This window comes from Jaculus jaculus, chromosome 3 (genome assembly GCF_020740685.1).
Source record: "Jaculus jaculus isolate mJacJac1 chromosome 3, mJacJac1.mat.Y.cur, whole genome shotgun sequence".
NCBI lineage: Eukaryota > Metazoa > Chordata > Mammalia > Rodentia > Dipodidae > Jaculus > Jaculus jaculus.
In genome coordinates this window covers 133,076,808-133,104,017 of record NC_059104.1, presented here as the reverse complement: position 1 = coordinate 133,104,017, position 27,210 = coordinate 133,076,808, and the positions used below count along the sequence as shown (strand labels likewise).

Below are 27,210 nucleotides of genomic sequence, written 5' to 3'. Positions count from 1 at the left end.
CAGTGAGAACAACCTCATCATCTGGGATGGTTAACCTTGGTTGTCAATTTGGCAGAATTTAGAATCACCACGGAAACAAATCTCTGGGCAAGCCTGTGATGGATTCTGTAGTCAAGGTTAACTGAGGTAGGAGGGCCTATCCTAAATGGGGGCAGTGCCATTCCATGGGCTGGATGTTCCCAGACTGCATAAAAAGGAGAGTGTGAGTTGAGCACCAGCATTCAGCACTTCTCTGCTCCAGGAGTGTCAACTGGATGTGACCAGTTGATTTATCTTCCTGCCACTATGCCTCACAAGCCATGATCCCTCCTTCATGGGCTGCCTTTCCTCGGCCTGCTGTGTGGGCTCAGAGCCAAGCCTGAATCTTCTTCTCTGTGTGCATCATCTCCCCTCTAGCTATTTCTTCTTCTACACATCTCCTAGCATAAGCACATCTGCCAGAGACTTTTAGTAAGAATATGGGTGTGCATGTTAAAGTCATTTATGCATTCAAACAGTATTGACTGTTAAAACGAATACTGTTCTAAGCATTTGAAATACATTGACAAATAAATCAATGGCTTCTTTCTTAACAGGTTGATATTCTGAGGGACATATATAGTAATGAAATGAAAAAAGGTACATGTTAAGATGTTGTCATCATGTATTTTCTGTTACTATAACAAAGTACTCAAGACAGGTAATTTTTTTTTTAGTTCTGAAGGAAGTCAGGGCATAGTTTGAGCATTTGCCAAACATCTGACGATGGCCTTCTTGCTGCATCACCACATGGCACAGAATATCACCTGGTGACACAAATCAAGCTTGCTAGCTCTTCTGATAAAGCCACTGAGGCCACCAGCATGGCCCTACTCTCATGATTTCATTGAATCCTCATAATCTCCCAAAGGCTCTACCTTCAAATACCATTAGTGTAGGAATTTGGGGATCATGTGTTCAGCACATGCAGTTGTTGGGACATCTTTGAACCCCAGCAAAGGTGGCACATACTTAGGATAAAGAGAAAGGTAATATGTGGCACAGATGGTGAGAGAACAATGCAGGGGAAACTGCCATATTGTTTTCAGTTTATTTTCCTTTTTGTTGTGGTGTTAAAGAAGAGACACAAGGCCTTACATGTGCTAGGCAAGCTCTCACTCTAAGGCACACCCACATCCCTTACTGCCATTTTAAATAGCACCAGCAGCAGATGTCATGTAGTAGGTGACACTGCAGCCAAACCAGGGAGTGAGGAGAAGGAGCTGGCTGTGTGGATACCAGACTGGAAGAAGTACTGTTGAGACCAGTAAAGTTCTGTATTACTTAGCTTTCTACTACTGTCACAAAATAACCAAGACAGATTAAAAGGAAGAAAGTTTAATTTTAGCTTACTACTTCAGAGATTTCAACTCATGGTTGTGTGGCCCTGTGGTGAGGCAATGCATCATGAGAGGAACATCGAGCAGAGGACGATGCTCACCTCATGTAGGTTAGGAAGAAAAGAGAAACCGGAAAAAAGCAGGGCTATCAACATCCCCAAATCATAGGCACACCCCAAATGACCTAACTTCCACTGTTCCCTACCTCTTAAATGTTCCATCACTTTGTAATATTGTCATAGGCTGAGAACCAAGTCATTAACACATGGGCATGGGGGGAATATTCCAGACCTGCACTGCAGCATGTTTTCCCCAAGAAAACCCAAAGCCGGGTCAGGTCTGTGGTCTCTTGGGTCAACCACAGCTTGTGGGCCAGAAGGATGCTCAGCAGACATCTGAGTACTGTTACAAACCACCCCTAACGTGGTGCTAGCCTTCCATTTTTGTGGCTTTTGGGGGGAAAATGGCATGTTAATTTGGAGAATAAATGATATCTAAACAAATAAACATAAAAACATGGAACATTTCAAGACAGAATGTTCCAAAACTGATGAGCCATTCAAATTATTCAAGGATTCCAAATCCATTCTTGCCTCTTGTGGGAAGCACCCTATTTGCAACAGCCCTCTTTTCCACTTGCTGTGAAATGAGTTTAAATGGTTGGCAGGGGAAAAGGGATGTAATTATATTTGGCAGGCAGGACAGGGTTATAAATATGCCCATTTTGGAGCCATTGTGAGAGCTCTTGTCTCATTCATTTGAAAATCTAATATAAAGTCATCTAGCTTTTAATGGACTTAAGCTTCATAACTTCCAGTGGAATTAATTTTCATTTGCTCTCAGCCTACTAAAAATATTGCTACAGTGTAAAGGAACTGAAGATGACTTTAAACAATTGGAACCTGAACCTTCTGACTACCAGCATCGCTACTTACAAAAAGACAATGAATAGTACCTGTGTAGCTCACATCCCCAGGTGAAAGATGGATGGACGAGGAACTTGGACTTATGATAAATATATTAGTTGCTTTTGTCTTGGTCGTGGGGATCAAATTTTAAATGTATTTTAACAACTTTTTCATGTTATTAGAAAATAACATTACCCAAAGTCTCCTGTCAGATATTTGCAATGAAGAGCGAAAGTGTGCCATGCACATGGAGATGCAAAAACACGGAAAAACTGGGCATGTGTGTATAGCATAAATGTGCAGTGATGCAAAGGTCCCAGATGATAACAAAATACTGAAGGTTAGGCCATCTATAAACCTCAGAAACTGTTTATATTTCTATAGGTTAGACATTCAAGGTCAAAGTGCCAGGTTTGGTGTGTGCTTAATAGATGGCTTCTTCTCAGTCTGTGCTTAGATAGTGAGAGAGCTCCTTCACACCGATTTTCTAGAGGTATTAAATCTCACACTTGATGATGGAGCCCTCATAACTTAATCACTCTTGCAAACCTTACCCTTCAATACCACTGAGTATTGGAATTATTCAAGTGGTTAGAACCATTGAGTATTAGGTTCCAACATGTGAATCTGTGGAGAGGTGAGACTTGAACAACAGCAGAAGTTTCCAAAATGCTGCTCCTGGAGGGTCACTCATTGTTTTGACACCAGAGCTTCCGCTGAGCCAAAGGTAATATGTGGAGACATAAAATCAGACTTGGCATTAAAAAAAAAAAAAAAAAAGTTCAAACCACATCCATTTGCTAAGAATTTTCTGTCAATGCCATAATGCTACAAATTGCAGGAAAATTATAGAAAAGCAGATGGCATGTAGAACAAAGTGCTGGTTATCTTAAATTTTTGTTGCTGAATATCTTAAGGACATAAGAAAGGAATTTTTGCTTTAACAAACAGAGCAAGTACTGAATGTCATCTCTCTGTATTTGGTTAATGAATATTTTTCAGTGCTTCAAGGAACCTAAATACTTATAGAGCTTTCTTTGGATTCTACTGAATAAAATTACCTATATTTTCTATTTTTATAACAATTACTTGTTATTTGAGTAGTAAGAAATGTAAACAAGAAAATATTTTCAATAGTCCACAATCTTGCCATCTAAAAAACCCTCTATTGCTATTTTAAACAAAAAATGAGTGGCATAGTTAGAAAATTCACACTGCAGAAAAGTGCAACATGCAGAGATAAGGCACATTTGTTCCTATATTCCACTCCTTCTCCCTAAAACCTCCATTATGAACAGCTTCTTTGGCTCCTTCCAAACACTGATAATTATATTTATCAACACATTTACTGACACACTAATTAGTTCTTAATAGAAATAAAAATGGCAGGGCTGGAGAGATGGCTTAGCGGTTAAGCGCTTGCCTGTGAAGCCTAAGGACTCCGGTTCAAGGCTTGGTTCCCCAGGTCCCACGTTAGCCAGATGCACAAGGGGGCGCACGCGTCTGGAATTCGTTTGCAGAGGCTGGAAGCCCTGGCGCGCCCATTCTCTCTCTCTCCCTCTATCTGTCTTTCTCTCTGTGTCTGTCGCTCTCAAATTTAAAAAAAAAAAAAAATTAAAAAAAAAAGAAATAAAAATGGCATGGCAATATATGTATTTTAACTTGCTTCTTTGTTATAATAAACCATGACAATTGTTTGAACCAGCACATAGACTTTCAACTTATTCTTCCTAACAGCAGCCTATGTAGTCAGCCCTCAGTGCCTGGGAGGTTGCCAAGAGCCCCTGCAGTTCACAGTCTTCACACACTCAAGTCCCTTATAAAAGATGGCAGGACACTCCTATATTGCCTATAAACACTCTTCATATAATTTAACTCATCTCAAGATCCCTTGCAATACCCAATACCATGTAAATTCTAGAAAAATAACCATTATGTAATATTCAGAGAATAACAAGAAAAGGCCTAAAGGGCTGGACAGATGGCTCAGCAGTTTGACATTCTAAGCCAAAGAACCCAGGTTTGATTCCCAATACCCATATAAAACCAGATGCACATGTTGGTGTACGCATCTGGAGTTTGTTTGTAGTGACTAGAGGCCCTGGCATGCCTATTCTCTCATTTTCTCTCTGTACTGTCTCTCTCTCTCACACTCAAATAAATAAATAAATATAAAAATGTTTTAAAAGCAGAAGGAAAGGCCTGTCTATGTTCATTACAGATGCAGCCTCCAGAGGCTGGACTACATAGCTCCTGAACAAGACAAGCAGAGCTCCACGGGCAAGTGACAATGAGAGCTAAGACTCTATGACTTGGCTGTGACCATAGCAGGGTGTACCACACATCCCTGCATTCCCTGGTGTAGTGCTCAGCACACAGCTAGTTTAAGTTTTGCTTTTTGGAACTGTGTTGATTTTTTTGTTTGGAATATTTCTCTTATATGGTTGGTTGAATATGTGGATTTACATCATCTGCAGATACAGAGGGCCAACTCCACTCTATCTAAGCTCTTTAAGCCCTGTTTTCCTATCACAGTGATGTCATGCTTCATATCCTTCCACCCACCATTTGGCCAAAACACTTCCTTTGTTCTTTCCTTCCTTACTCCCTTGTTTCCTTCCTTATTCCTTCTTTTCTTCCTCCCTTCTCCCTTCCCTGCCTCTCTTCCTTCCTCCTTTCTTCAGTCTTGCTATATAACCCAAGCAGACTTGAACTGGAGATCTTTTTGCCTCATTCTCAAGAGTACTGGCACCCAGCTGAGCAGAAAGGTTTTGAGCACTTCATTATATACTGGGTTGCATGCTAGGCTCTAGGGATACAACAGTGAATACATCTGGCAAAATACAGCTGACTTTATCAAGCTTGTATTCTGAATAGGAGAAACAGCAAAAAAGGATTTATTGGGCAATGAGTAATGCCACAAAGAGCACAAGGGAGTTACATGTTGGGTCATGATTTTCAGAGACATTTATCATACTAATAACTGGGGGCTAACTCCACAATGCACGACCCATTTTCAATAATAAGGAGGGTCTAATGGGAGGGGGTAGATCACAGATGAGCCTAAACAATGGTACCAAACTGCCTGTATTTACTGAAAAGAAAACAAATAAATTAAATTTAAAAAAAAAAAAAAAAAAAGAGCACAAGGGAGTGCCAGGAGACACAGGGAGGATTCCAGGGCTCATAGGTTACTCAGAAAAGGCTTCACTGAGAGACAACTTGAGAAGGGTGAGTGTCCAGCCAGGTGGGTGTCTGGATTCAGGGGCTCCAGGCAGGAAGGAGAGCAATTCTAAAGGCTGTGAATTGAAAGACTAGTGAGAAGAGAGTGTGGCTGCAACCTAGGGAGCCCGGGGGGCAAGTGGTAAGGAGCCTGGGGAGGTCACCTGAGCCCTAGACATCCCAGGAGCACAAGCTGCTCCCACTGTCGGAGAATTCTTACTAGCAGAATTCATGATAAGGGAAAATGGTTTTCAGCTTCTACAACTGGAGTTCATTATGTATAAGCAGTAAGTGCAGGTTGAATCTTCCTTAGCCAAATGCTATGACCACAGGTATTGCATATTTCAAATTTTGGAATGTTTGCATGTATATAATGAGATATCTTGGGGACAGGACTCCAAGTCTAAACACAAAATTCATTTATATTTCATATACAATATTATAAACAAAGTATGAATGTACTTTCATACAGAGTTCTTACTATACCTGAACACTACCTGAGATGTGACATGTGAGGTCAGGGAAGCATTTTCCACTGGTGACAGATACATTAGTGATTAGCAGTTTCAGGTTTTGGAGTGTTAGCATCTCAGATTTTAAGTTTTGTAATATTTTTGACAATTGTTTTACATATCTATAATGTTTTGTAATAACATTCATCCCCTGTTATTTTCTTTTGTTCCCCTCACACTGAACCTCCTTCTTCCTAACAGGTACCATGACTTCTTCGAGTTGCAGTTGTAGCCGACTCCTGCTGGGTTTCGTCAGGGTTGCGTACAGGAGCTTAGGGGGAGCACGAGGTCCAGAGCACGGGCAGCTTAGCAGTAGCGACATCACGGAAGAACATGTCTCTCCCCCCCAGATTTTCAAAATAGGGGTGCATGCCCTGTAGTATTCAAACCCCAGTGCTAGGAGTTCATTTCCAATATTCTGTTGAACAACAGTATGTACTTTTCTTCAGTTATTATGATAATAAAATACTTCTCAGATTCCTTTGGGCAAACGAAGCTTCCTGGCTTCAACCTTCTTTACTTGATCATGTTATTTTGTCCTTTTAATGCATCTCTAATTTACTTACATGAATATAATAACTTTATTCTTTTTCTTAATTTTTAAGTTATTTATTAAGATTCTGTTTAAGATTTTTGCATTTATATTCACAAAAGAGATGATCTACTAATATTCCTTTATCATAAAGTCCTTGTCAGAATTTAGGTTACTGTTATAAAATACAATGGAGACTAGCACTTTTTCTCCTTCTCTGGACTGATCATATTTCTTCCTTTAATATTCAATGGAATTTATTTATTTTTTAGTTTTTCAAGGTAGGTCTCACTCTAGCCCAGGGTGACCTAGAATTCACTATGCAGCTTCAGGGTGGCCTTGACCTCATGCGATCCTCCCAAGTGCGGGGATTAGAGGTATGTGCCACCATGCCCAGCTGGAATTTATTTATTTTTTAATTTTGTTTGTTTATTTATTTGAGAGAGACAAACAGAGAGAGAGAGAGGCAGAGAGAGAGAGAGAGGGGGGGGGGGATAGGTGCACCAGGGCCTCCAGCCACTGCAAACAACCTCTAGAAGTGTGCATCCCCTTGTGCATCTGGCTAACTTGGGTCCTAGGGAATCGAGACTCAAACAGGGGTCCTTAGGCTTCACAGGCAAGTGCTTAACTGCTAAGCCATCTCTGCAGCCTTGGAATTTATTTTTGAAGTTGTGTGGTTCTGAGGCTTTCTTTCAGAGCAGGCATTTAATTGTGGGTTCAATTTCTTTAATGGAATCTGTTCAAATTCAGCTTCGCTTCTAGGGCCATTTAGGTAGGTTGTGTTTTTCTAAGCAATCCTCTGTTTTATCTCCATTTTCAAATGTATTGTTATATATTTGTTCTCTATGCCTAGGTCTTTTCTCACCAGCCTCACCAGAGCCTTACCAATGCTGTTAGTTAGTAGTGAATTGTCTGTTGCCTTTATATATCCTTCTTATTGTACATTGAACTTCTGTTCCATTACCTTCTGTTCTTATCTGTCTTCTTCCCTTCTCTTTTCTGGAAATTTGATTTGTAGCTGTTCTTTGAAATTCTTGAGACATGCATAGGACATGAATTTATAACTTGGGCTCCTCATTATTAAAGGTTCTCAAGGCTAGAAATTCCTTCTAATCAGAGCATTTCTTGTATCTCATTTATTGACCATTGATACAATCTTTCCATTCGTGTTTCCAGTATCATAAGGATTTTATTTGATTCTTAAGTCCTTTGGAAGCATATTAACTTAATTTCCAAATAAAGGTCTTCCAGTATCTATTTTTTGTGCAGTTCTAACTAATTATTTTATTGTCAGAAACAATACTTTCCTGTTTCAAACCTGTATGTTGCTTCAGACATGCTCACCTTTTACAAACCCTTCCACGTGTTAAAGAATCATTCCTGTTCTGCTGCTGGATTCTTTTCCTGTTTTGTCATTAAATATGCCTCACAAGACACTACTGCTAAAAAATATGTTTTGTTTCTATTTATCTGCATCTTCTGCTTATAATCTATCTGTTCAAGAGCCTTGAGCATTTGACCTGTGATTCCTTTCTAGATTCATATGCTATCAAATGTTGGTGCAGCTCACAACATTGCTCTGGACTTTGTATTGCCTATTATAAGCAACAGGACTGAGACGTCTGATCACACTCAGTTTTGTTGTCTTTGGCATTCCTTAGGAATCACAACAATCTAGTCACCTCTGTCTGTGACAGTAGTAACTTTGGATGTGCAGTGTACGATCCAGTAACACACTGGAGGCCAGAAGATGGTAAGACTAGTTCATCTGCTTCCTCATCGGTTAGTTTAAAAGGGTGCTACTTACCTGCAAAGCTTTCCCTTCATTTATCAGTCTTTAAGAGAGTCATTGGTTCTTAGAAACTTTTGGAAGTGGCCAATTGATTTTCTAATGAAGATCATTGTCTCACAGATTGAAATACATTTAGTATGTTTTAATTCCCTGAAATTATTATTTTCTTTGATGTGCATGTTGTCCTCTGTGGTGGCTTGAATGTAAAATGTTCCTATAACATCAAGTGTTTATGATTAAGTTTTCCATTTAGATACAAGCTGGTTGAACTTTTGAGAGGAACTTTTCTGAATGAGATGTGTCATAGGGGTAAGCCTTGTGGATTATTAATCTGGCCTACTGTGTGTTCAGGGCTAGCTCACTCTTGCTGATCTCTCTCACTGCCTCTGTGGCTGAGGTATGAAGATGTGAGCTGGTTGCCATGTTTTCTTTACCATGATGAGGTTTTCCCTCAAAACTATACACCTGAAATAAACTCCTCCCATAAGGTGCTTTTGGCCACCTTATGTTTTTACCCAACAATGAGAAAGTAACTGCTGTATCCTCATTTTGGCTAGTATAAGCTTGCTATTTGCCTTTTGTTCATTGCACTTTGGAATCTGAGAGTTATTCTCTCATGAGTGAATCTATTGAGTTTTGTTTGTGTGCTGGACATGGTGCATGTGATACTTTTAAGAACCTGAGTTTTTGAGTTTCTCTTTTAGAAGAGGTTGGATTTTGTTCATTTGTTGATAGAGCAGCCTGAAATTTATTTTCAAAATGTTAAGTATGCTCCTTCATGTTAACAACTTTACATTATTTTGCCAAATCACAACTAAGAATATTGGTACTTAAAACTTAAAAATGAAGACAACTATTTTATTTCCTGTTACCATTTCCTGCATTTATGGATTTGTTAGTTTTTGACTCTAAAAAATAGGTTAAAATATTAGGACAAGATATGGTTATGATATTGTCAATCAAATTTTTAAAGCCTTGCTCACAACATAGAAAAAAATCTAAATATTTTTATGAGACAATATCTGCTTACTTGTCATATACTCTGCAAAATGCAGTTTCCTTCCCCCTCCCATGATTTCCTTTTTGCTCTTCTGTTTTTAAAGTTTAACCCAAGGCTTCAAGCATTGCATTGTCTCTGCATAGTCCTGATGACAACCATCTGTGTTGGGTGATATATATTTTGTTTTTATAAGTCTAAATCATTTTGTGTTTATACATTTGCTTATATATGTATACAGAGCCTTGCACATATTAAGCAAGTATTTTTTCCCACTAAACTAAATCCCTAGCTTCTACAAAATTGATAAGTAACAATTGTATGTACTTCTGGGGTACATTGTGATATTTCAATACTTGTATATATAATGTGTTGTGGTCAGATCAGAGTAACTGGTCTATTCACCGACTCAGGTATTTATCATTTTGGGGAGTTGGGAACATTCAAAATCTTCTCTACTAGCTTTGGAAAATATACAATTAAGTGTTGTCAGTGACAGTGACCCGACATGTAATAGAACATTAGAAGTTATTCCTCATTCCAACTGCACCCCTGTACCCATTGTCCATTCTGTCTCCTATCCCTTCCTGTCATTGTGCCTTTGCAGTCTCTGGAAAGCAATATTCTACTTCCCATTTCTATCAGTGTGGCTGTTTTAACATTCACACATGACTGAAAATCTTGCCTATTAGCTTTCCGTGCCTTACACATTTCATATAACATAACGTGCTCCAGTCTTACCCATGTTGCTATGCATGATGGATGGGTTTTTGTCTTTTATGGCTGAATAATATTCATTATCATCAGTTGATGCAACCTCAGCATCTTCAGTGCTGTGAATAATGCTGTCATAAATAAATGGATGGGCTGGGGAGATGGCCTAGCAGTTAAGCGCTTGCCTTTGAAGGACCCCGGTTTGAGGCTCGATTCCCCAGGACCCATGTTAGCCAGATGCACAAGGGGGTGCACGTGTCTGGAGTTCGTTTGCAGTGGCTGGAAGCCCTGGCACTCCCATTCTCTCTCTCTCTCTCTCTCTCCCTCCCTCCCTCCTCCCTCCCTCCCTCCCTCCCTCTTTCTGTCGGTTTCTCTCAAATAAATAAAAATAAAGAAAAAAATTAAAAATACATAAAAGCAGTGTGTGACCACTGTGGGTAAAAATAAATAAATAAATAAGTGGATGACAATACCTTTGGTATCCTAATTTCCTTTCCTTTGGATAAATACCTAGGAGTGGGGTTGCTAGATTATACAGTAGTTTTAGCCTTTTAGGGACATTTCCTGTTTTTCATAATGGCTATACTAATTTATATTCATTCCATTTCTGAATGAATTCTACATTCTCTTCATTTTCACCAGTGTTTGTTACTTTCTGTCTTTTTTACAATAGCTATTCTAACCAGCATGGGTGGTATGTTATTGTGATTTTGTTGTGCATTTCCAGGATGATTACTGATATTGAGCAAGTTCTGGATGGCTTTTTGTGAATCTTTTTTGGAGAAATTCCTATTTATACATTTTTCCTATTTTAATCTTATTATTATGATATATTTTTGTTGTTTTTATTCCATATACTGTGGACATCAATGTTTTTCAGATGAGTATATTTGAGATATTTTCATATTCTGTAATCTCTCTCTACTCCATGATTGTTTTCTTTGCTGTGCAGACTGTTTTCAGTTTTGTGTAATCCTATTTGTCAGTTTTTGCCTCTGTAGTCTGGGGTTTTAGAGCTCTCCTGTGATTTTGATGAGGCTTGCTGTCTTATGATGCATTTCCAAAAACTCTTCATTGGCTGCCCAACCACAGTATCTGTCACCCCAGTGATAACCAGAGTTGAATTTGTTTTGAAGATTAACTAAAAGTGGTCCAGGACACAGGGTAATGTGTTAGCAATGACCATGTTGGAAGTCACTTAGGACATATGTTTTTCTTTACTGAAATATAAAAGGCCTTCTTAGCTTATGGCTATATAACAGGCCAACAAGTCAGATTCAGTCAGTCTGCTGTAGTTTGCCAGCTATGGTCTAGAGTCATCCCTTTTCCAGGGATCAAGTGACGTACCTTAACACATGGCCTTTCTGGGAGATTGTGCAAGTACCCAGGGTTCATGGTGTATGGTACATTTCCTCCAAGGCTGGGACTCCTGTTTCATTGTGTGGCCTCTGGAGTCTGTTCTTCCCACCACACTCCATAACTGACTTCTGCCAGTAATATGAATTTCAAGAGTTACCCAGTTTTCTGGAAACTGTCATGTACTTGTTTGCAGCATATGCATGGCCCATGGGAGTTATTTGATTGTGGTTAACCTGAGCCCACTGAATGGACACATGATCCCAAATAGTCAGAAGAATCCAGTTCATGTGAAGACAGAGTTTTGAAACCACCACCTGAAGCAATACCCTCTAGGACCCTGGTCCTCCTTCAGTCTTCCTGTGGCAGCATACAGCTGCAGCCTTAGGGCATGGGTAAAAACTTTCCTTAGTGCCCAGGGCCCAGACCATCAAGGGGCAGCACTGGTTCAGAGCATCACAATGGCCCGATAACAACTACATGTTGTTCATTGTATCTGCTGCCTATGGTGCGAGGTACATACTATAAGAGCCTGCCTGATGGAGGGTGTCAGGTGTCAACAGGTTTAACTACTATTCAATCACACCTCCTCCCTGCTTCCAGCGAGTCTTGGGGATTCTATCTGTCCATGAAACTATGCCTCTTCCCTCATCTCAACCCAGCTACCATGTGGTCCCCATTGTTCTTGGAGCTGACTCTAGCTGAATGCTTTGCTATGACACCACAGATGAGAAAGAGGCAAGGACTCTTGCAGATGTTTCACTCAATATTCACTGTGGCTTACTGTGTGTGTGTGTGTGCCATAATTAGTGCATTCATGGGGTCCTATCATGACTTACATGATGTTTTCATTGTTCTTGGGATAAAATCAAATCCAAGACATTCACGAACTGTCCCCTGTCATCACTGTAGTCCTGGCTTCAGTGACTTTCTCTCAGTTCTTGGATCCCTCTGTACCTCTCCAATGTTGTCGATGTCACATAGCCCTGTACCTTTCACAGGAGCTTGGTGGGCCAGGAGCCTATGGCCAGGTAAGTTCCAACAGCCTCACAGGCTAAAGATTCTCTTTTCAGAACAACACATTCTCCCTCATATACACAGCTCTGACTGTGCCTCAAGACTGGAAGGATGGCCCACACTCATTGTTTCTTTCTGGATAACCATAGATAAGACTCATTCAGTCTCCTTTTGGAAGAAGGAATCATGTTTTCCATCAGCCTACTAGTTGAACCTCTTCTCTGAATGTCATAGTATTTTAATATAATTTTTCACTCTGGATATAACTCCTATTTCTAAGCTTTGGTCCTTATTACTTATATGTGGGTATTTGGTTGACCAGGTAGCAAATAAAAGTGGATGAATATAGGAGAGTTTGAAGTAAAGCTGCCTGATTTATTCCCTAAATCATTCAGGATCATGGACTTGATCTCCATAGCAGAAGAGGCACATGTCCATTTCATCTTCTATTATGGGTGCTCAAGCTGGTTTGATGCCTCCAGCCACACCGTACATCCACTTATAGACTTAGCAGCACCAGAGTGGCTCTGCACCTAGGCTGCCTCTCACCAGAAGCTCACCCTGACAAGCCCACAGTAGGGAGTAGACTGTGGTTAGAGACAAAATTTGTCTCTTCTGGGCCCTGGCCACAAATAGATAGCATATCCACTTACCACATGCTTCTGGGAATTTCTACTACTGGGACAAACTGCCTGAGATAAACAACTTTAAAGGAGAAAATACTGTTTTGGCTCACAGTTTTGGAAGTTTCAGTCCATGACCACTTGACTCTGTCGTTTCTAAGGCATGGTGAGGCAAAACATCATGGAAGGAAGTAGTGGAGGAATAAAGAGTTCAATACAAAGCAACTAAGAAACAGAGTGTGATGAAAGGGCTGAGTTTCCCTTGTGACCTACTCCCTCCAATTAGACCCACTTCTTAAGTTCCACAAACCTCCATAATACCACCTTGACCTGTGCACCAAGTTTTCAACACATGTGACTGGGGTCATTTAAGATCCACATCATGGCAGTGGTGCAGAGCTACTTCCCCTTTGTGTTTCCATCTGTCTCCTCACTCATAGTCCCTGATCCCTGCTCACTGGGCTGTAGATTATATCTGGCCTTAAATTCTCCTTGCATTGTTTGCCTGCCCAGTGCTCCAACTAGCTGTGGGCACTTGACTGAGCTGTTAGAGATACTGGCTTCTTGCCCTGGCTAGAGAAGATTGGGGTTAAAAGCCTAACACCTGGTCCTTGGGAATGTCCCACACCCAGTGTCCCTGCAGTTATTGCCAAAACCCCCTTTGAAGACAGCCTGGATGAACCATTTGGATATGACAACTAACCCTAGATAAAACCAAGAATTTCCAACATCTTACTTGGCTCAGGGCTATTGCACTCTTAGTCTCACACCATTGACAGATAAAAGTGCTCAACTTTCATGCTTCTCAATGTGTGCCAATGCCATGTTTCAGGGGGAATAGAATCAGAGGCAGAGAAGGTAGCCCGGACAGATGCCTACAGCAGCTGAGCACTGGTATTGGGGCCTGTGGGAAGCCTTGGGTTCTAGGAGTCAGATTTTCTCCCTTTATATTAGGTAATATGAGATGCGCTTCTATCATGTAGAATCCCAATACCTGAGTGCCTGATACCTCAATACCCTTTGGTTTTATAGCTCCTTCATACCTTTGGTGATCTTAATCTGGAATATGAATCATGGCAAGAAGTGTCTGCTAGACTGTGGCTCCTGTTGATCTCACCTTTAGTGACAACATTCTTGACACAGGCCACCCAGACTGATGGTCTGTGACACGCCACTGCAGCAGGGGAAGCGCCACTGTGTTTAACACTAGGTAGGACTGAGAAGCAGTCACTTTGCTTTTTATCCTGCTTCTCTCAGCAAATAAGTGTGTCTTATACCTGGCATCCTTTATGATCACTTGTGCAAGAGAACATAAGAGCAGGACAAGAGGAGTTGAAAATTCAGTGGATCAAGGTGTCCTCATGACTCCTTCCCTTTTCAGCCAGAGGTGTCCAGCCACATGGTGATGACCCACTGCAGTTTCCAAGCACCAAATCTGTCTTCATGATTTGATTATATGTTTATATGAGTAAACTTTCATATATGAAATGATGAGTGGAAGTCTGAAATGATGAGCCAAGTCTTGTTGAGATCCTAAAGGTATTGGCCAGATGAGAGAGTTCGTAAAGTCACTCACTTCATTCCACCGAGCTTTGGCTAGATGTTCTCTGTGCTGAAGAGAAAGAACTAAAGGTGAGGCGAGGAGAGATGGCCTGTGGCGCTCATACTGTTCCCCCAGTGGAAACCCAAAGGACTGTGACTCAGCAAGCACACAGTGTCCCAGTGCATAGAAACTCAAGAAGGTGGCAGTTTCTCAGACCTCACAGGGCTCCTCTTTATCTAATTTTTAAAAGTATCTAATTTTAAAGTTATAACAATGACATTTGCCTTTTGTTGTTTGACAGTATCATATATCTACTCTTATCTGTTTCAAATAAATAAATTTCATGCAAGCTTAAAAAGATTTGGTCATATTAGCAAGAGCTACAATGAATATTAAAAGTAAATAAATATTTAATAGATGTTTGTTGTTTATCACCATTAAAATTAAATGTCATGAGCTCTCAGTAAAGGAATAAAAGACATTCAAATGACATTGAAAGAATCAAAGAAAATTAAAACTCACAAGGAAGACATGGAGAGATGGGAAGTGTCAGCAGTATTTTGGAAGAATGAAAAGCATGCAGCTGTGTAGGGAGTGACTTGGTTTTCTTTCTGTTTCTCTCCCTGTGCTTGGAGCTGAGGGTGTAGCATGGAGTCAGGAAGCATTGCGCCTGATCTGTACCTCAGGGACCTGAGAAGCCCAGGAACTAGAGCTATCAGTTATTTCTGAAGGCAGAGGCATGCATATGACAGGCCAAGGCACAAGCCCCAGTGTACATGCGCAGTCTGAGATAAACAAGTAAACTTCCCAGAATCCTAAGTAGCAAGACCTTGTGACCCTAACAGTCAACAGAGGTTGAGCCAGAGAGACATTGGAGGGCAGGAGTGAGATGCCTGGTGAAAGAATATCATCATGAGACCATCCACGCTGCAGTAGGAGCTGGAAAGCCCTTGAAATTTCAGTGGCTCAGTACAGCAGAAGATTGTTTCTTGTTCTCAAAGATGCCCGCATTGGCTATGTGACCTTTGGGGCAGCTTTCCTCTGGGTGGAAAGTGAGATGCTAAGACTGCTTGCATTTCATAGCACCACCCCTTATTCCTTACCCTCAGAATTGCTGCTGGAGGTAAGAAAGAGATGGGGGGGACCCTGATGGTGATTGCCTCACAGCAAGGTGACAGAGCTCCTCCACACACGTGTCCATACCAGCTACAAGGGAGCTGGGGCTGTGGGGCACTTGTACATGCCAGGGATTGTCCCCGTCTCTTGGGATGAGGGAGTAGCCTGTGGAGAGTGGAGTGAGGATAGGATCCATCTTCTCATCCTGGCTACCCTTGGCTCCCTCGAATCTGGTTGTTCGGCCCAACTGTGCTCTTATGGGGGCTAAAGGAGACTTGCTGTACAAGCTCAAGGCTCAAGAGAGACAATAATCCAAGGTTTGGGTAGGGAGAGGAACCTACTAGTGAGGCCCAAAGATAGATAAGCTTCATCTATGCACAGAAAGCATCAAGGAATATTTTAGGCTTTTTTTTTTTTTTTTTGAGGTAGTGTCCCACTTTAGCCCAGGATAACCTGGAAATCACTAAGTAGTCTCCAGTTGGCCTTGAACTCCGAGTGACCCTCCTATCTCTGCATCCTAAGTACTGAGATTAAAGGTGTAACCCACCACTCCTGGCCATTTTATGCGTCTTATGTGGTCACTCTTAGTAGTATTTTATTGAGCATCTTCTGTACACTGGGAAGTATTCTGGATGCTGGGCATATAGCAATCAATCAAGTAGACAAAATTCTCATGTTCCTGAAGCATTACTTGAGGGTAGGATGGTAGATGCTATTTTTAAAATGGGGGCTATCGAGCTGGAGAAATGGCTTAGTAGTTAAGGCATTTGCTAGCTAAGACAAAGGACCCAGGTTCAATTCCCCAGGACCCACGTAAGCCAGATGCACAAGGGGGCACATGCATCTGGAGTTTGTTTGCAGTGGTCCTGGAGCACCCATTTTCTCCCCACCCTCTCTTCCCCTGCCTATTTCTCTCCCTCAAATAAATAAAGAAATATATCTACACAATGGAATTCTATACAGCAGTAAGAAAAAAACTACACAAAGAAATTTGAGGAAAAATGGTTGAACCTGGAACAGATCATTCTCAGGGAACTTCCCCAATCACAGAAAAAAAATCGACACATAGTCTCACTCATCTACAACACCTAACCTGAATCTACCCAAGATACCTTACATACCCAGCAAGCACCTCATGGACTAGACAATAGGATGGATGGGGAGGGCGGGGAGGGCATCGAAGGGTGGAAAACAACAATCTGGACCCAAACGGCAATGGTACCATAAAATTCTACTTCCTAAAAGACAGACCAAATGGCTGAACCTTCACTAGACCCTTACAGGAAACACGTGAACCACAAGACACTGGAGAGGGTAGGATCAAGACTAACCTAAATCTTCTACATCTTCCTTCCCTCCCTCTCCCCCTCTATCTCTCTCCTCTCTAACTCTTGTATATTAGTTATGTTTTTCCTCAATTTCTTAGTGGGCACTGACCTGTAACCCCCACTTCCAGCTTGGGGCTACCATCCACAATGAGCTTTTGATCAGAGAAACCTACAAGGTTTCCCAAAACAATGACAGACTTCTGTCAGAGTACTTGATGACCCACCAAAGGCCCTATTGCTGAAGACTCCATATGCAGCTGACACGTAAAATGGAATGGCATGGCTGGAAGCCAGGAGAGAGTCAGTCCCCAGACAGTCAGTGTGTCTAGTGCCAGAAGGTGCTACCTGGGCAACTGGGCGAAATGACTAAAATATATTTTTTAAAAGAGGGACTGGAGAGATGACTTAGCAGTTAAGGCATTTGCCTGTGAAACCTAAGGACCCAGGTTCAATTCCCCAAAACCCATATAAGCCAGATGCATATGGTAATACATGCATCTGGAGTTTGTTTGCACTGAAGAGAGGTCCTGACATGCCCATTCTCTGCCTCTCTTGCTCTCTCTTTCTCTCAAATAAATAAATAAAATATCTAAAACCATTACTTCTAAAAATGGGTAAGTATATCACACCCTATGCAGTAAGTGTTACAATGACTACATTAAACTGGGAGGGGACAAAGGGAATAATGTGAGCAGCTCTCATCTTGCTGGAGCCAAGGGAGGCAGGGAGTGAGCAGTGGGATACCTGGGGGAGAAGTTTCCTTTGCAGCTTTGTGGAGGTGTAAGTGTGCTTGGCACATGAAGGGAGAAACCAAGAGTGGGGGGATGCTGTGAAGCGGAGAGTGCTGGAGGTCAGAGTAGACCTTGAGGTTAGGGCTCCCTCAGCGATGATTCTAATGGTGTGGTGCTGGGGTGGTAAGCAGAGGAGAGAGACTTTTAGGAGAATCCCTCCGGTACCTATGCCTTAGGAGGCATAATACATAAGAATAGCGAAGAAAGAGTGAGATTTAGTTATAAGTCCTTCAGCTTTGTTGCTGTATAGTATCCATCCCCACACACTTTGTGGGTGAGTACATTTAGAGTGTTCAGTTATCCCTAGCTGTACAACAAACCACTGCAAACATTAGTAGCATAAAATAATAGAAGCTTATTATTTATTTCTCATGATTCTGTGGAGGGGTGCAGGTGGGGATTTCTGCTGGTTCTTCCTGGAATCACCCTTTGATGACAGTCGATTGTGGGTAGAAAAGCTTAATGATCCCAGTGGCCTCACACATATATTTGCAACATTGATGCTGGTGATGACTGAGGCTCCGGTCATAATTCAGTCCATGGTTTAGCTTGGTCTACTGTCTATGGTTTAGGAACCTGCCAAAAGCTATGTTCCAAAAGACATGGACAGAGGATGCCAGCATCTGCAGGACAGGGCTCCTGAACTCACAGGGTATAACCTCTGTCACCTTCTGCTGCTCTGCTCTGAGTATGTCACAGTGTGTGCACATTTGACAGACAGTGAGGAAACAGGCCCCACTCCTTGGGGGGAGAAGCAGCCAGCCACAGTAGACTATGTAGGGTGGGAAATATTACCACACATGGCATGTTTCATTTTCTGTTATGGGAAAAAAGACAATAAAACTAGTCTATGATATTAACCTTTATATCTACCTACTATGGTAAATTCAGATATTAATTATATTAAATTATCTGTGTACTCATTTTAATTTTCTGAACATATTATGTTGTTTAGAAAATGAAATAGGTGTTTTCTTAGCAATATGGCTGAATTTTATTTTTCCCTTCTGATTGCGCTGGCTGCAACTTCTGGGAAAGTCATCATAACTATGATGGTGTATTTATTTGTCTTATTCTTTACCTTAGAGGAAACATTTTCAGTTCTTCATAATAAGTTGTGATGTTTCATGCAGCCTGCTTGTAGTAGTAGTTTAAGTTTCCTTTTATTTCTAGCTCACTAGGTTTTTTTCAGGCTTTTATCATATGTTATACTTTTCCTCTGAGAAAAACCATATGAGGTAAATCCTTTATTCTGATAATATGGTAAACTATCTTGATTGATTTTTGAATGTTAAGTGAACTTGATTTCCTTATGTGAACGCCCCTTGCACATGCTGACTCTCTTGATTTTGATTGTTAATGTTTGCTCAGTCTCTTTGATTATGTATTCATGATGGAGTTAGCCTTTAATCTTCAGTTTTTAAAATGTCCTTGTCATATTTTGGTATTGTTGTGGCTTTTTCATAAGACACAATAGGGAATAGACCCCCTTTTTCTTTTCTAGAAGCATTTATTTAAAACTGATATTACTGCTTTTGTAAATGTTCAATAGAATGCACTAGTGAAGTCATTTGGACCTGGGATTTTCTTTAAGGACAGTTTTGGCATTCTGGATTAGAAGCCCTCACAGCTATTCCAATTCAGGCTTCTTGAATTATTTTTGATTTGCAGTGTTCTTCTGAGAATTTGACAGTGTCATTTGTGTTTTCAAATGTATTGGAAATGTATATAATATTCTCTTGTTGCTATTGTCCCTTTGGGAGATCACAGAGATGGTTCTGTGCTGAGAGAAGCTGGAAGCCAGAGCTGGGGCACAGTGTAGTGACACTGACAAATGTAGTAAGTAAATAGGAGGAAGCAAGGCTTTCTCTTCTCAGGGGACCTCTACTGCTCCTTAATGGAAGGAATCAAGAGGACCCATCCACATTAGTTTAGTACTTGTCATTATAATGAAATACCTGAGCATGGAAATTTAGGAAAGAAATAAGTTTTATTTAGCTCACAGTTCTGAAGGGTCAAAAGCATGGTGCCAGCATCAGCCTCATGCAACTGAGGGCCACATGACAGAAGGTGTCACAATGCCAGGAGTGTACATGAGAGGGAGAGAGCACATGGTCCCCCAATGACCTACACACTACCCACTGGGCCCCACCTTCTAACGGTTCCAACAGTTCTGATATCATCACACGTAACATCAATTTTACAACCCATGAACCCATGGAGGACAAACTGACCCATATCCATAGCAATGCCTAACAGAAGAAGCCCAGCTGGAAGAGCTCTACGGTATGGGAGAGCAGCATATTTGGAATGTTGAGATTAAAGCTTGATAACTGATGCATCCAGATCACCTAAATATTCTCAGTTCCTCCTTCTCTTTGCCCACTCAGAGGAGACCTTTAGAACCATGTTTCTTTACACTTTGTTTATACTTCCTCTTGTCTCATGTCAAGATTATTTGAGTCCAGGATTTTACTAATATTTTCCTTCTGCATTTCAAGAATTCTTATGACCAGTTGTATTGTGATTTGCACTCATGTTATTATAGTCTATTAAGACTTAAAATAAGAATAGTCATGGCCAGTGTTTTGAACAGTGACAGGATCCTATATATGAGGGTGATGCTTTAGGATTATAATGGATGTAAACATACCATTTTCCCACCTTTTCTGTGTTTAGACATACAAATACCATTGTGTTATTATTGCTTACAGATCTGAGCATGTTTCACAAGATTATAATCTAGGAATAGTGAATGGTCTAGCCCATATGGGCATCATGTATATAGCCAACTATACCATCAAGGTTTGTGTAAGGGTACTCTATAACTAGGTGTGGTGGCTCATGCCTTTAATCTAAGCACTCAGGAGGCAGAGGTAGGAAGATCGCCATGAGTTCAAAGCCACTCTGAGACTTCATAGCGAATGCCTGAGCTAGAGTGAAACCCTACCTCGAAAACCCAAAACAAACCAACAAAAAAAGTACTCAATGAAATTTGCACAGGACATACTCACCTAGAGGTGTATTTCTCAAAGTGTGTGCTCATTGGTAAGATGTATGTCACTGAATTACAAATTTTATTTTTATTACCAGTTACTACATTCTAGTTTCTCCTCCCTTAAGTCCCTGTTTTTATTTGGTTCTTGGGGCATATACACAGAAGTATTGTTAGTGAGCATACATAAAATGTCTGTGTCTCCTGCCTCCATGCATCCAATAATCTGTTTTAATGTACTAACATTAATAGTAGCTCTCCCAGGTAAAGAATTCTTGATCCAGTTCTTGTCTCTATCCACTCACTAACTGTTATTTTGTGCTCTGTTACTTTCTCCAATCACAGGTGAGAAATGTAATGTTAAATTGTTTCCAGAAATCACTTGTTCTCTGTGTCTGGAAGCTTATATGATTTCTCCATATTCTTAGAAATCATTTATATACATATACATGTAAACACACACACACACACGCACACACGCACACACACACATATATATGTATGTATGTATGTATATATGTATAGTCTTTTTGAGGTAGGGTCTCACTCTAGCCCAGGCTGAACTGGAATTCACTATGTAATCTCAGGCTGTCCTTGAACTCACAGCAATCCTCCTATCTCTGCCTCCTGGGTACTGGAATTCAAGGTGTGTACCACCATAACCTGCTAGAAGTCAGAAATGTTGCTGTCTTTTTTCAGAACCCTTTCCATCTGACAGCTCGATTTGAATTTCTCTTTGCCATTGTTTCTTTATTCTCTGTCATACTTTTGTGTTTTTCCCAAATTCTCTTAGTTATAGTTTGCCTCCTGAGTCTACTCTCCATTCTTAATTTGTGATTTTCAGTTAACTTTTTATCTTGTATCATATGATTATCTTTCATTTGGTCCATGTAACAAGTTACCTTTTTATTACTGGGACAAAACACCTGACCAAAAACAGCTATGGAAGGACAGGGTTCATTTCGGCTTATAGTTTTGAGGGAAAGTTTGATCATGGCAAGGAAAGAATGGCAAGAGTAGACAGTCAGGCATCATATCTACAGTAGGAAGGAAGCAGCAAGATTGAGCTCGCTATGAACACCCAGGGTGGCTGGGCTAGTAAATCTCAAGGCCACACCCTGTGATGATCCTCCTCCAGCATGGCTCCACTGGCTAGGACCAAGTGTAAAGCCTAATCAATAACACTTGAAGTTATGGGGATATTTTACATTCCAACCACCACAGTCCCTTAAAAAAGTAATTTGTGTTTTCAGTGGGTATCATTCTTTCTTATAGTTTCTCTACTAAAATTTTAAATTAAAACACCAAGCTTTATTCTGTCCTAGAATCACTTTATCATGCTCTAATAATAACTCCTTGTGTGTTCTCATTACATCTTTATTATAAAGTCTATTTCTGTTTCTGCCATTAGTTCTGCTCCACAGTAGCCATCTGTTCTAGAATTTGGCTGTCTCCTTCCTATAAAGCACTGTACTTCTTAGGTGACATGCAAGTTTGCTGTACCTGATCATTTTCTTCAGTATGAAGATCCCTAATGCTGGGTTGGGCTAGGTTGGGGGACTTAATTAGCTGTAACCCACTTAGGGTAATGTAGAATAATGTGAAGAGATGGAGACAGAATTTTTTTCCCTACATGATGTTAGTGCAAATGGGCCAATAAATATTATCTATCTTTTTATATTGTGGTCATGGGATAGGGCAAGATGCTGTCTTTTAGGAATGGTCTTCAGGTCACACTTGCAACTTCTCTTTCAAAGAGGACAGCTGTGCCCTCAAAGAACTGACACCTCAGCTGTGCCAGTTGGGCAGGCCCCTCTCTGCTAATCATGAGACCCATGGTCAGTTGGTCTGGAGTAGCTGCTTCCCACTCCAGACACTAGCAGAGATGTATTGTGTCTCTAGATCCCCTGATCTTTGGCCAACAGATTCCCACTGAACTTCAATCACTGGGCTTAGCTGTCAGTGCTGAGTATGGGCCTCCATTGTAGACCCTTGGAAGCAAGAGTGGGTCAATGTCTGGACACACCCCAACACCAGGTATGATCAGTGACCAGTGAAGTCAGAGATCATTTCGTGCTCACCTGTGGGCTGGGCTGAACTCCATGTAGAGACCAGAAACAAGGCCAAATTTGGGGGCACTGCATGAGTCCAGACAACAAGAACTCCTAAAGACTGCTAGAACCTCAGGTTATAACTTCCCGTTTTCTTCTAAGCAAATAGGGCCAACATTAGAGTGATGTCTCAGGAGACAGATATCAGATGTCACCTTTGACAGGGAGCACCTACAATGTCAGTTCTCTGGTGAGTGCAGAAGGAGTAAATTCCTGAACGAAGGGTAGAAGAAGCTTAAGATAATTGTTGAGGTCCAGTATGGGGTGGGAAATCTCCTTGGTGGGTGCTCATATAGAACACAGGTGAGTAGAGGTATCACTCAAACTAAAATGACCTGCATGAAATAGAAGGACACATCATGGCTTAGAAACAAATTCTCTTTCCAGACTGTGGACTCCAGTTACTTTGGCAACTCATAGACCTTCCTAACCTAGGCTCCATGTAATATCAAGATGCCTTTGTTTGCCATAGAGAGGGAGGCCAGCTACTCACTTGTGATCTTGTACTAAGATCTTATGTTCAACCACGCATCAAGCTCACATTCAGTTGTCTACATAGCTGAGACAGGTGGAGCAGGTTGGTTCATGGCAGGTGCTGGTGTCTTGCTTCTCCAGGCAGAGCTTGGGCATAACCAGGTGGCTGGTTTCTGCACAGTCTACTAGCGTTGGTCAGAAAACTTTGGGGTGGCTTTTTTTGTGTTTTTTTTTTTTTTTTTTTTTTTTGTCGGGGGGGAGGTATGGTCTCAATGTAGCCCAGGCTGACCTGGAATTCACTATGTACTCTCAGGGTGGCCTTGAATTCAAGGCAATCCTCCTTTCCTATGCCTCCCAATTACTGGGATTAAAGGAATGTGCCACCATGCTCAGCTGGAGGGTTGCTTTTGACTGCAAGTGACATACAACCCAATTCATAAAAACAACAAATTATGTTATTATAACAAAACAATAAGGTCAGAGTGAGGCTGCTGCAGGCTTAGTTCATTCCACAGCTTGCTGAAGTCAAGGACTTAGGTTCTTTCTAGTTTTCCACTCTTGCACATTTGAGTATGTGTGCAGATGTGTCCATCTCTTCTAGAGACCGGGTCTGTCATTGGTCTGGACCTCAGCAATTTAACTAGACTGACTGGCCAGGGCACCCCAGGGATCCTCCTGGCTCCACCTCTCCAGCACTTGGATTACCACTGCTGCCCCTACACCTGGCTTTTTTTTTTTTTTTTAATGTGGGTTCTGAGGATTGAACTTAGGTCCTTATCGCATTTTACTAACTCAACTAGCTCTCCTACCACTTCTTTTGAAATATTTTACTTATATATTTATTTATGAGAGAGAAAAAGAGGCAGAGATAGATAGATAGATGATAGATAGATAGATAGATAGATAGATAGATAGATAGATAGATAGATGCAGAGAGAGAGGGAGGGAGGGAGAAAGAGAAAGAAAGAAAGAAAGAAAGAAAGAAAGAAAGAAAGAAAGGAAGGAAGGAAGGAAGGAAGGAAGGAAGGAAGGAAGGAAGGAAGGAAGAAAGAAAGAAAGAAAATGGACTGCCAGGGCCTTCCGCCACTGTAAATGAACTCCAGACGCATGTGCCACCTTGTGCATCTGGTTTATGTGGATCCTGGGGAATCAAACCTTAGTCCTTAGGCTCTGCAGAAAAATGCCTTAACTACTAAGCATATCTCCAGCCCTTTCCTACCACTTTTATGCATTGATGTGTTAGCTTAGCTCTTCTAGTCATAAGGAGATTGTATGACCTCTCAAAATAATATATGCAGATGGAAAAAGATGACAGTTTTGTTTACCCCCAATAAACCAGTTTTTAAGAGTAAAAAAAAATTCCTCACATGTCCAAAATGTCTCTCATAGCTCACTGATCAGAATAGGGTCACATGTAATTTCCTAAATCTGTCACTTGGCATGTAATTTCCATATAATGGGCTGCATAATTTGTTTATAAATTCAGAAAATAGCATCCTTAAGTGAAAACGTGAATGAATATTAGTATTAAAAGGCAATAGGTTGTGCTGAATTCCTGTAAGTTGCATCTAATAATCACACTTAGACATGAAGGGTTAGCAAAACAGATGTATCCACATTAATTAATTACTATGTGAAATTTCCCAATACACAGCTGCTACATGTCCACAATGTTAACCACAATGAATTAAGTAATTGTTTAGAGGTAAATGTGAATGTGGGAAAAATGATCAAGCAGTATGAACCACTTGGATAATTATAAACAATTGAGCTGTTAAAGAAAATTTCATTGGCACATGCTTAATGGCTAGTTGGATCCAAGGAAGCAGTTAGTTAGTTAATGTTTACTTTTCCCAACACCATCTCTTACAAGCTTTTGGGATTAATAAAATCCCAAAATCCCGTGAAGGAACTGACAGTTATGAACTGACTGGTTCAGCCAGAGGTGGGGAACAGTTGGCTAAACTAAAGAGGAACTATGCTAAGGTAGTGGAACTACTGGTGGAACTAGCTTCTCTGCAGACTTCCTTTGTTACATTGGATGAAGCTATCAAGATAACCAACAGGCATGTAAATGCCATTGAACATGTCATCATTCCTTGGACTGAACGTACCCTTGCTTATATCATCACAGAGCTGGGCGAGAGAGAGCGAGAAGAGTTCTATAGGTTAAAGAAGATACAGAAGAAGAAAAAGATTCTTAAGGAAAAATCTGAGAAGGACTTGGAGCAGTGGAAAGTAGCTGGAGAGGTGATGGAGCCTGCTAACCTTCCTGAGGAAAAGGATGAGGATCTCCAGTTTGAGTAATCTTTTCTGTTCGGCTTCTTTCAGAACTCTCCAGCACTACTGTTCCAATTAAGTGTGTAGCTTTGTTATGTGTGGCTATTTATTTTTTGGCCTAAGAATTTCACTGGTTGTAAAATTTACCAGCATGCCCTATGGGGCTACTTTCCCCAAATCATGATTCAGCAGCCATTTGTGACAGGTGAATGAGATTTGTGAAACCTGCCTGTAATTTACAGACTTGACTCTGCAGAAGCATCATATTCCATTTGCAGCAGTTCCATGTGATATTTAGCAAACCTTGTAGGAAATACTCCTTAGGAAACATCAGTAGTCTCAGGCAAACTGTGGAGCAGCCTTCAGTCCATGAAAGTTTCAGCAACAGCACCGAGGATTATAAATGGGTAGGCTTTTCTCTTCTCAAGCTTTAGGAAAACTGACATTTTTTTCCCTTGCATAACAGGTCGCTATCTGTAATGAGATCAGTTCTGACTATCTATATAACTATATATAAAGAGTAAAATGATTTAAAAAATAAAATCTTAAAAGAAAATACAGAAAGGAAAATGAATGACAGAAAGAGTCCTGGTTTGTCCAATCAACCTATGGGATGAGGTTGCCAGCTTCAGGGGACAGGACAGCTCCAGAAAATCCTGCTCCTTCCTTTTTCAAGCGCTTAGGATTTCCCTGCTCATAATGGCTCCCTGGCTGCAGCCAGGCCCTCTAAGGCAGAGGCAGGCTGCAGGCTCCCTCTGCTTTCTCCCTTCCCAGATGTGTGTGATTCTTTCTCACCTGATACTGAGTGCTCTGTCTCTTCTTTCTTCTTTGTATTTGTATGGCCTTGGTGATACAGCCTTCCTCCTGTTTTATCCTTTTTCTGCCTCTTTCTTCCCCAAGCCTTCTTTGTACCTCCTTTTGTCCAACTGAGATTAAGTTTGTTTATTCCCTGGAATGCCATTCTTTCTTACTTTCTTTTTCAAGGCTTTTGTCAGCTTCAGACAGCAGTCAAAACATCACATTCAGGAAGGGAAGCAGCAGGGGAGAAGAGGGAGATACAACAGAGAATAATGGGTGGGGACAACTGTCATCAAAGTATAATTCATGCATGTATGAAAACACCAGAGTGAAACCTATTGGTTTGTATAATTAATATATGCTAATTAAAAAGGACCATGCCAGACAAGCACAAAGAAAGCAATTAGGGAAAAAGCTGAAGTTTTTCTGAATACTGGGCTTCTGGGGATTACTTACTTGGGTTCGTGACAAATGAGTTGATCACTTCACTAGCCAGTCTTTGATTTACATGTTTTCAGAATTATGGTATGGACATGTCTTTTAATCCTGTAATAGAAGTAAATGTGGTAGATTGAAATGCACCCCAGGGATACTTCAGAATCATATGCCCCAGGGTTTTTACTGTGAACAGTAGATGTATCAGAATGAAGGTGAGGAGTTCCACCTTTGTGCCAACTTTACTCACTTGAACCATTTCATATAAAGGAAACAGTGATGACATTGCATTTCTTACATAGGAAACT

The 27,210-nt window shown here is 40.9% G+C and overlaps 2 protein-coding genes across 2 annotated transcripts in view; both read left to right on the top strand.

Moving 5' to 3' along the window:
* The window catches only part of Fam189a1 (family with sequence similarity 189 member A1), a 455,203-nt gene that overhangs the window by 274,687 nt on the left and 153,306 nt on the right, over positions 1–27,210 (top strand). The gene's annotated exons all lie outside the window — the stretch shown is intronic.
* On the top strand, positions 1,419–25,696 carry LOC105943985 (V-type proton ATPase subunit D-like). Its single transcript, XM_045145242.1, has 3 exons — positions 1,419–1,464; positions 6,202–6,312; positions 25,263–25,696. The coding sequence occupies exons 1-3, from the start codon at positions 1,419–1,421 to the stop codon at positions 25,694–25,696; spliced, it is 591 nt and encodes a 196-aa protein (XP_045001177.1).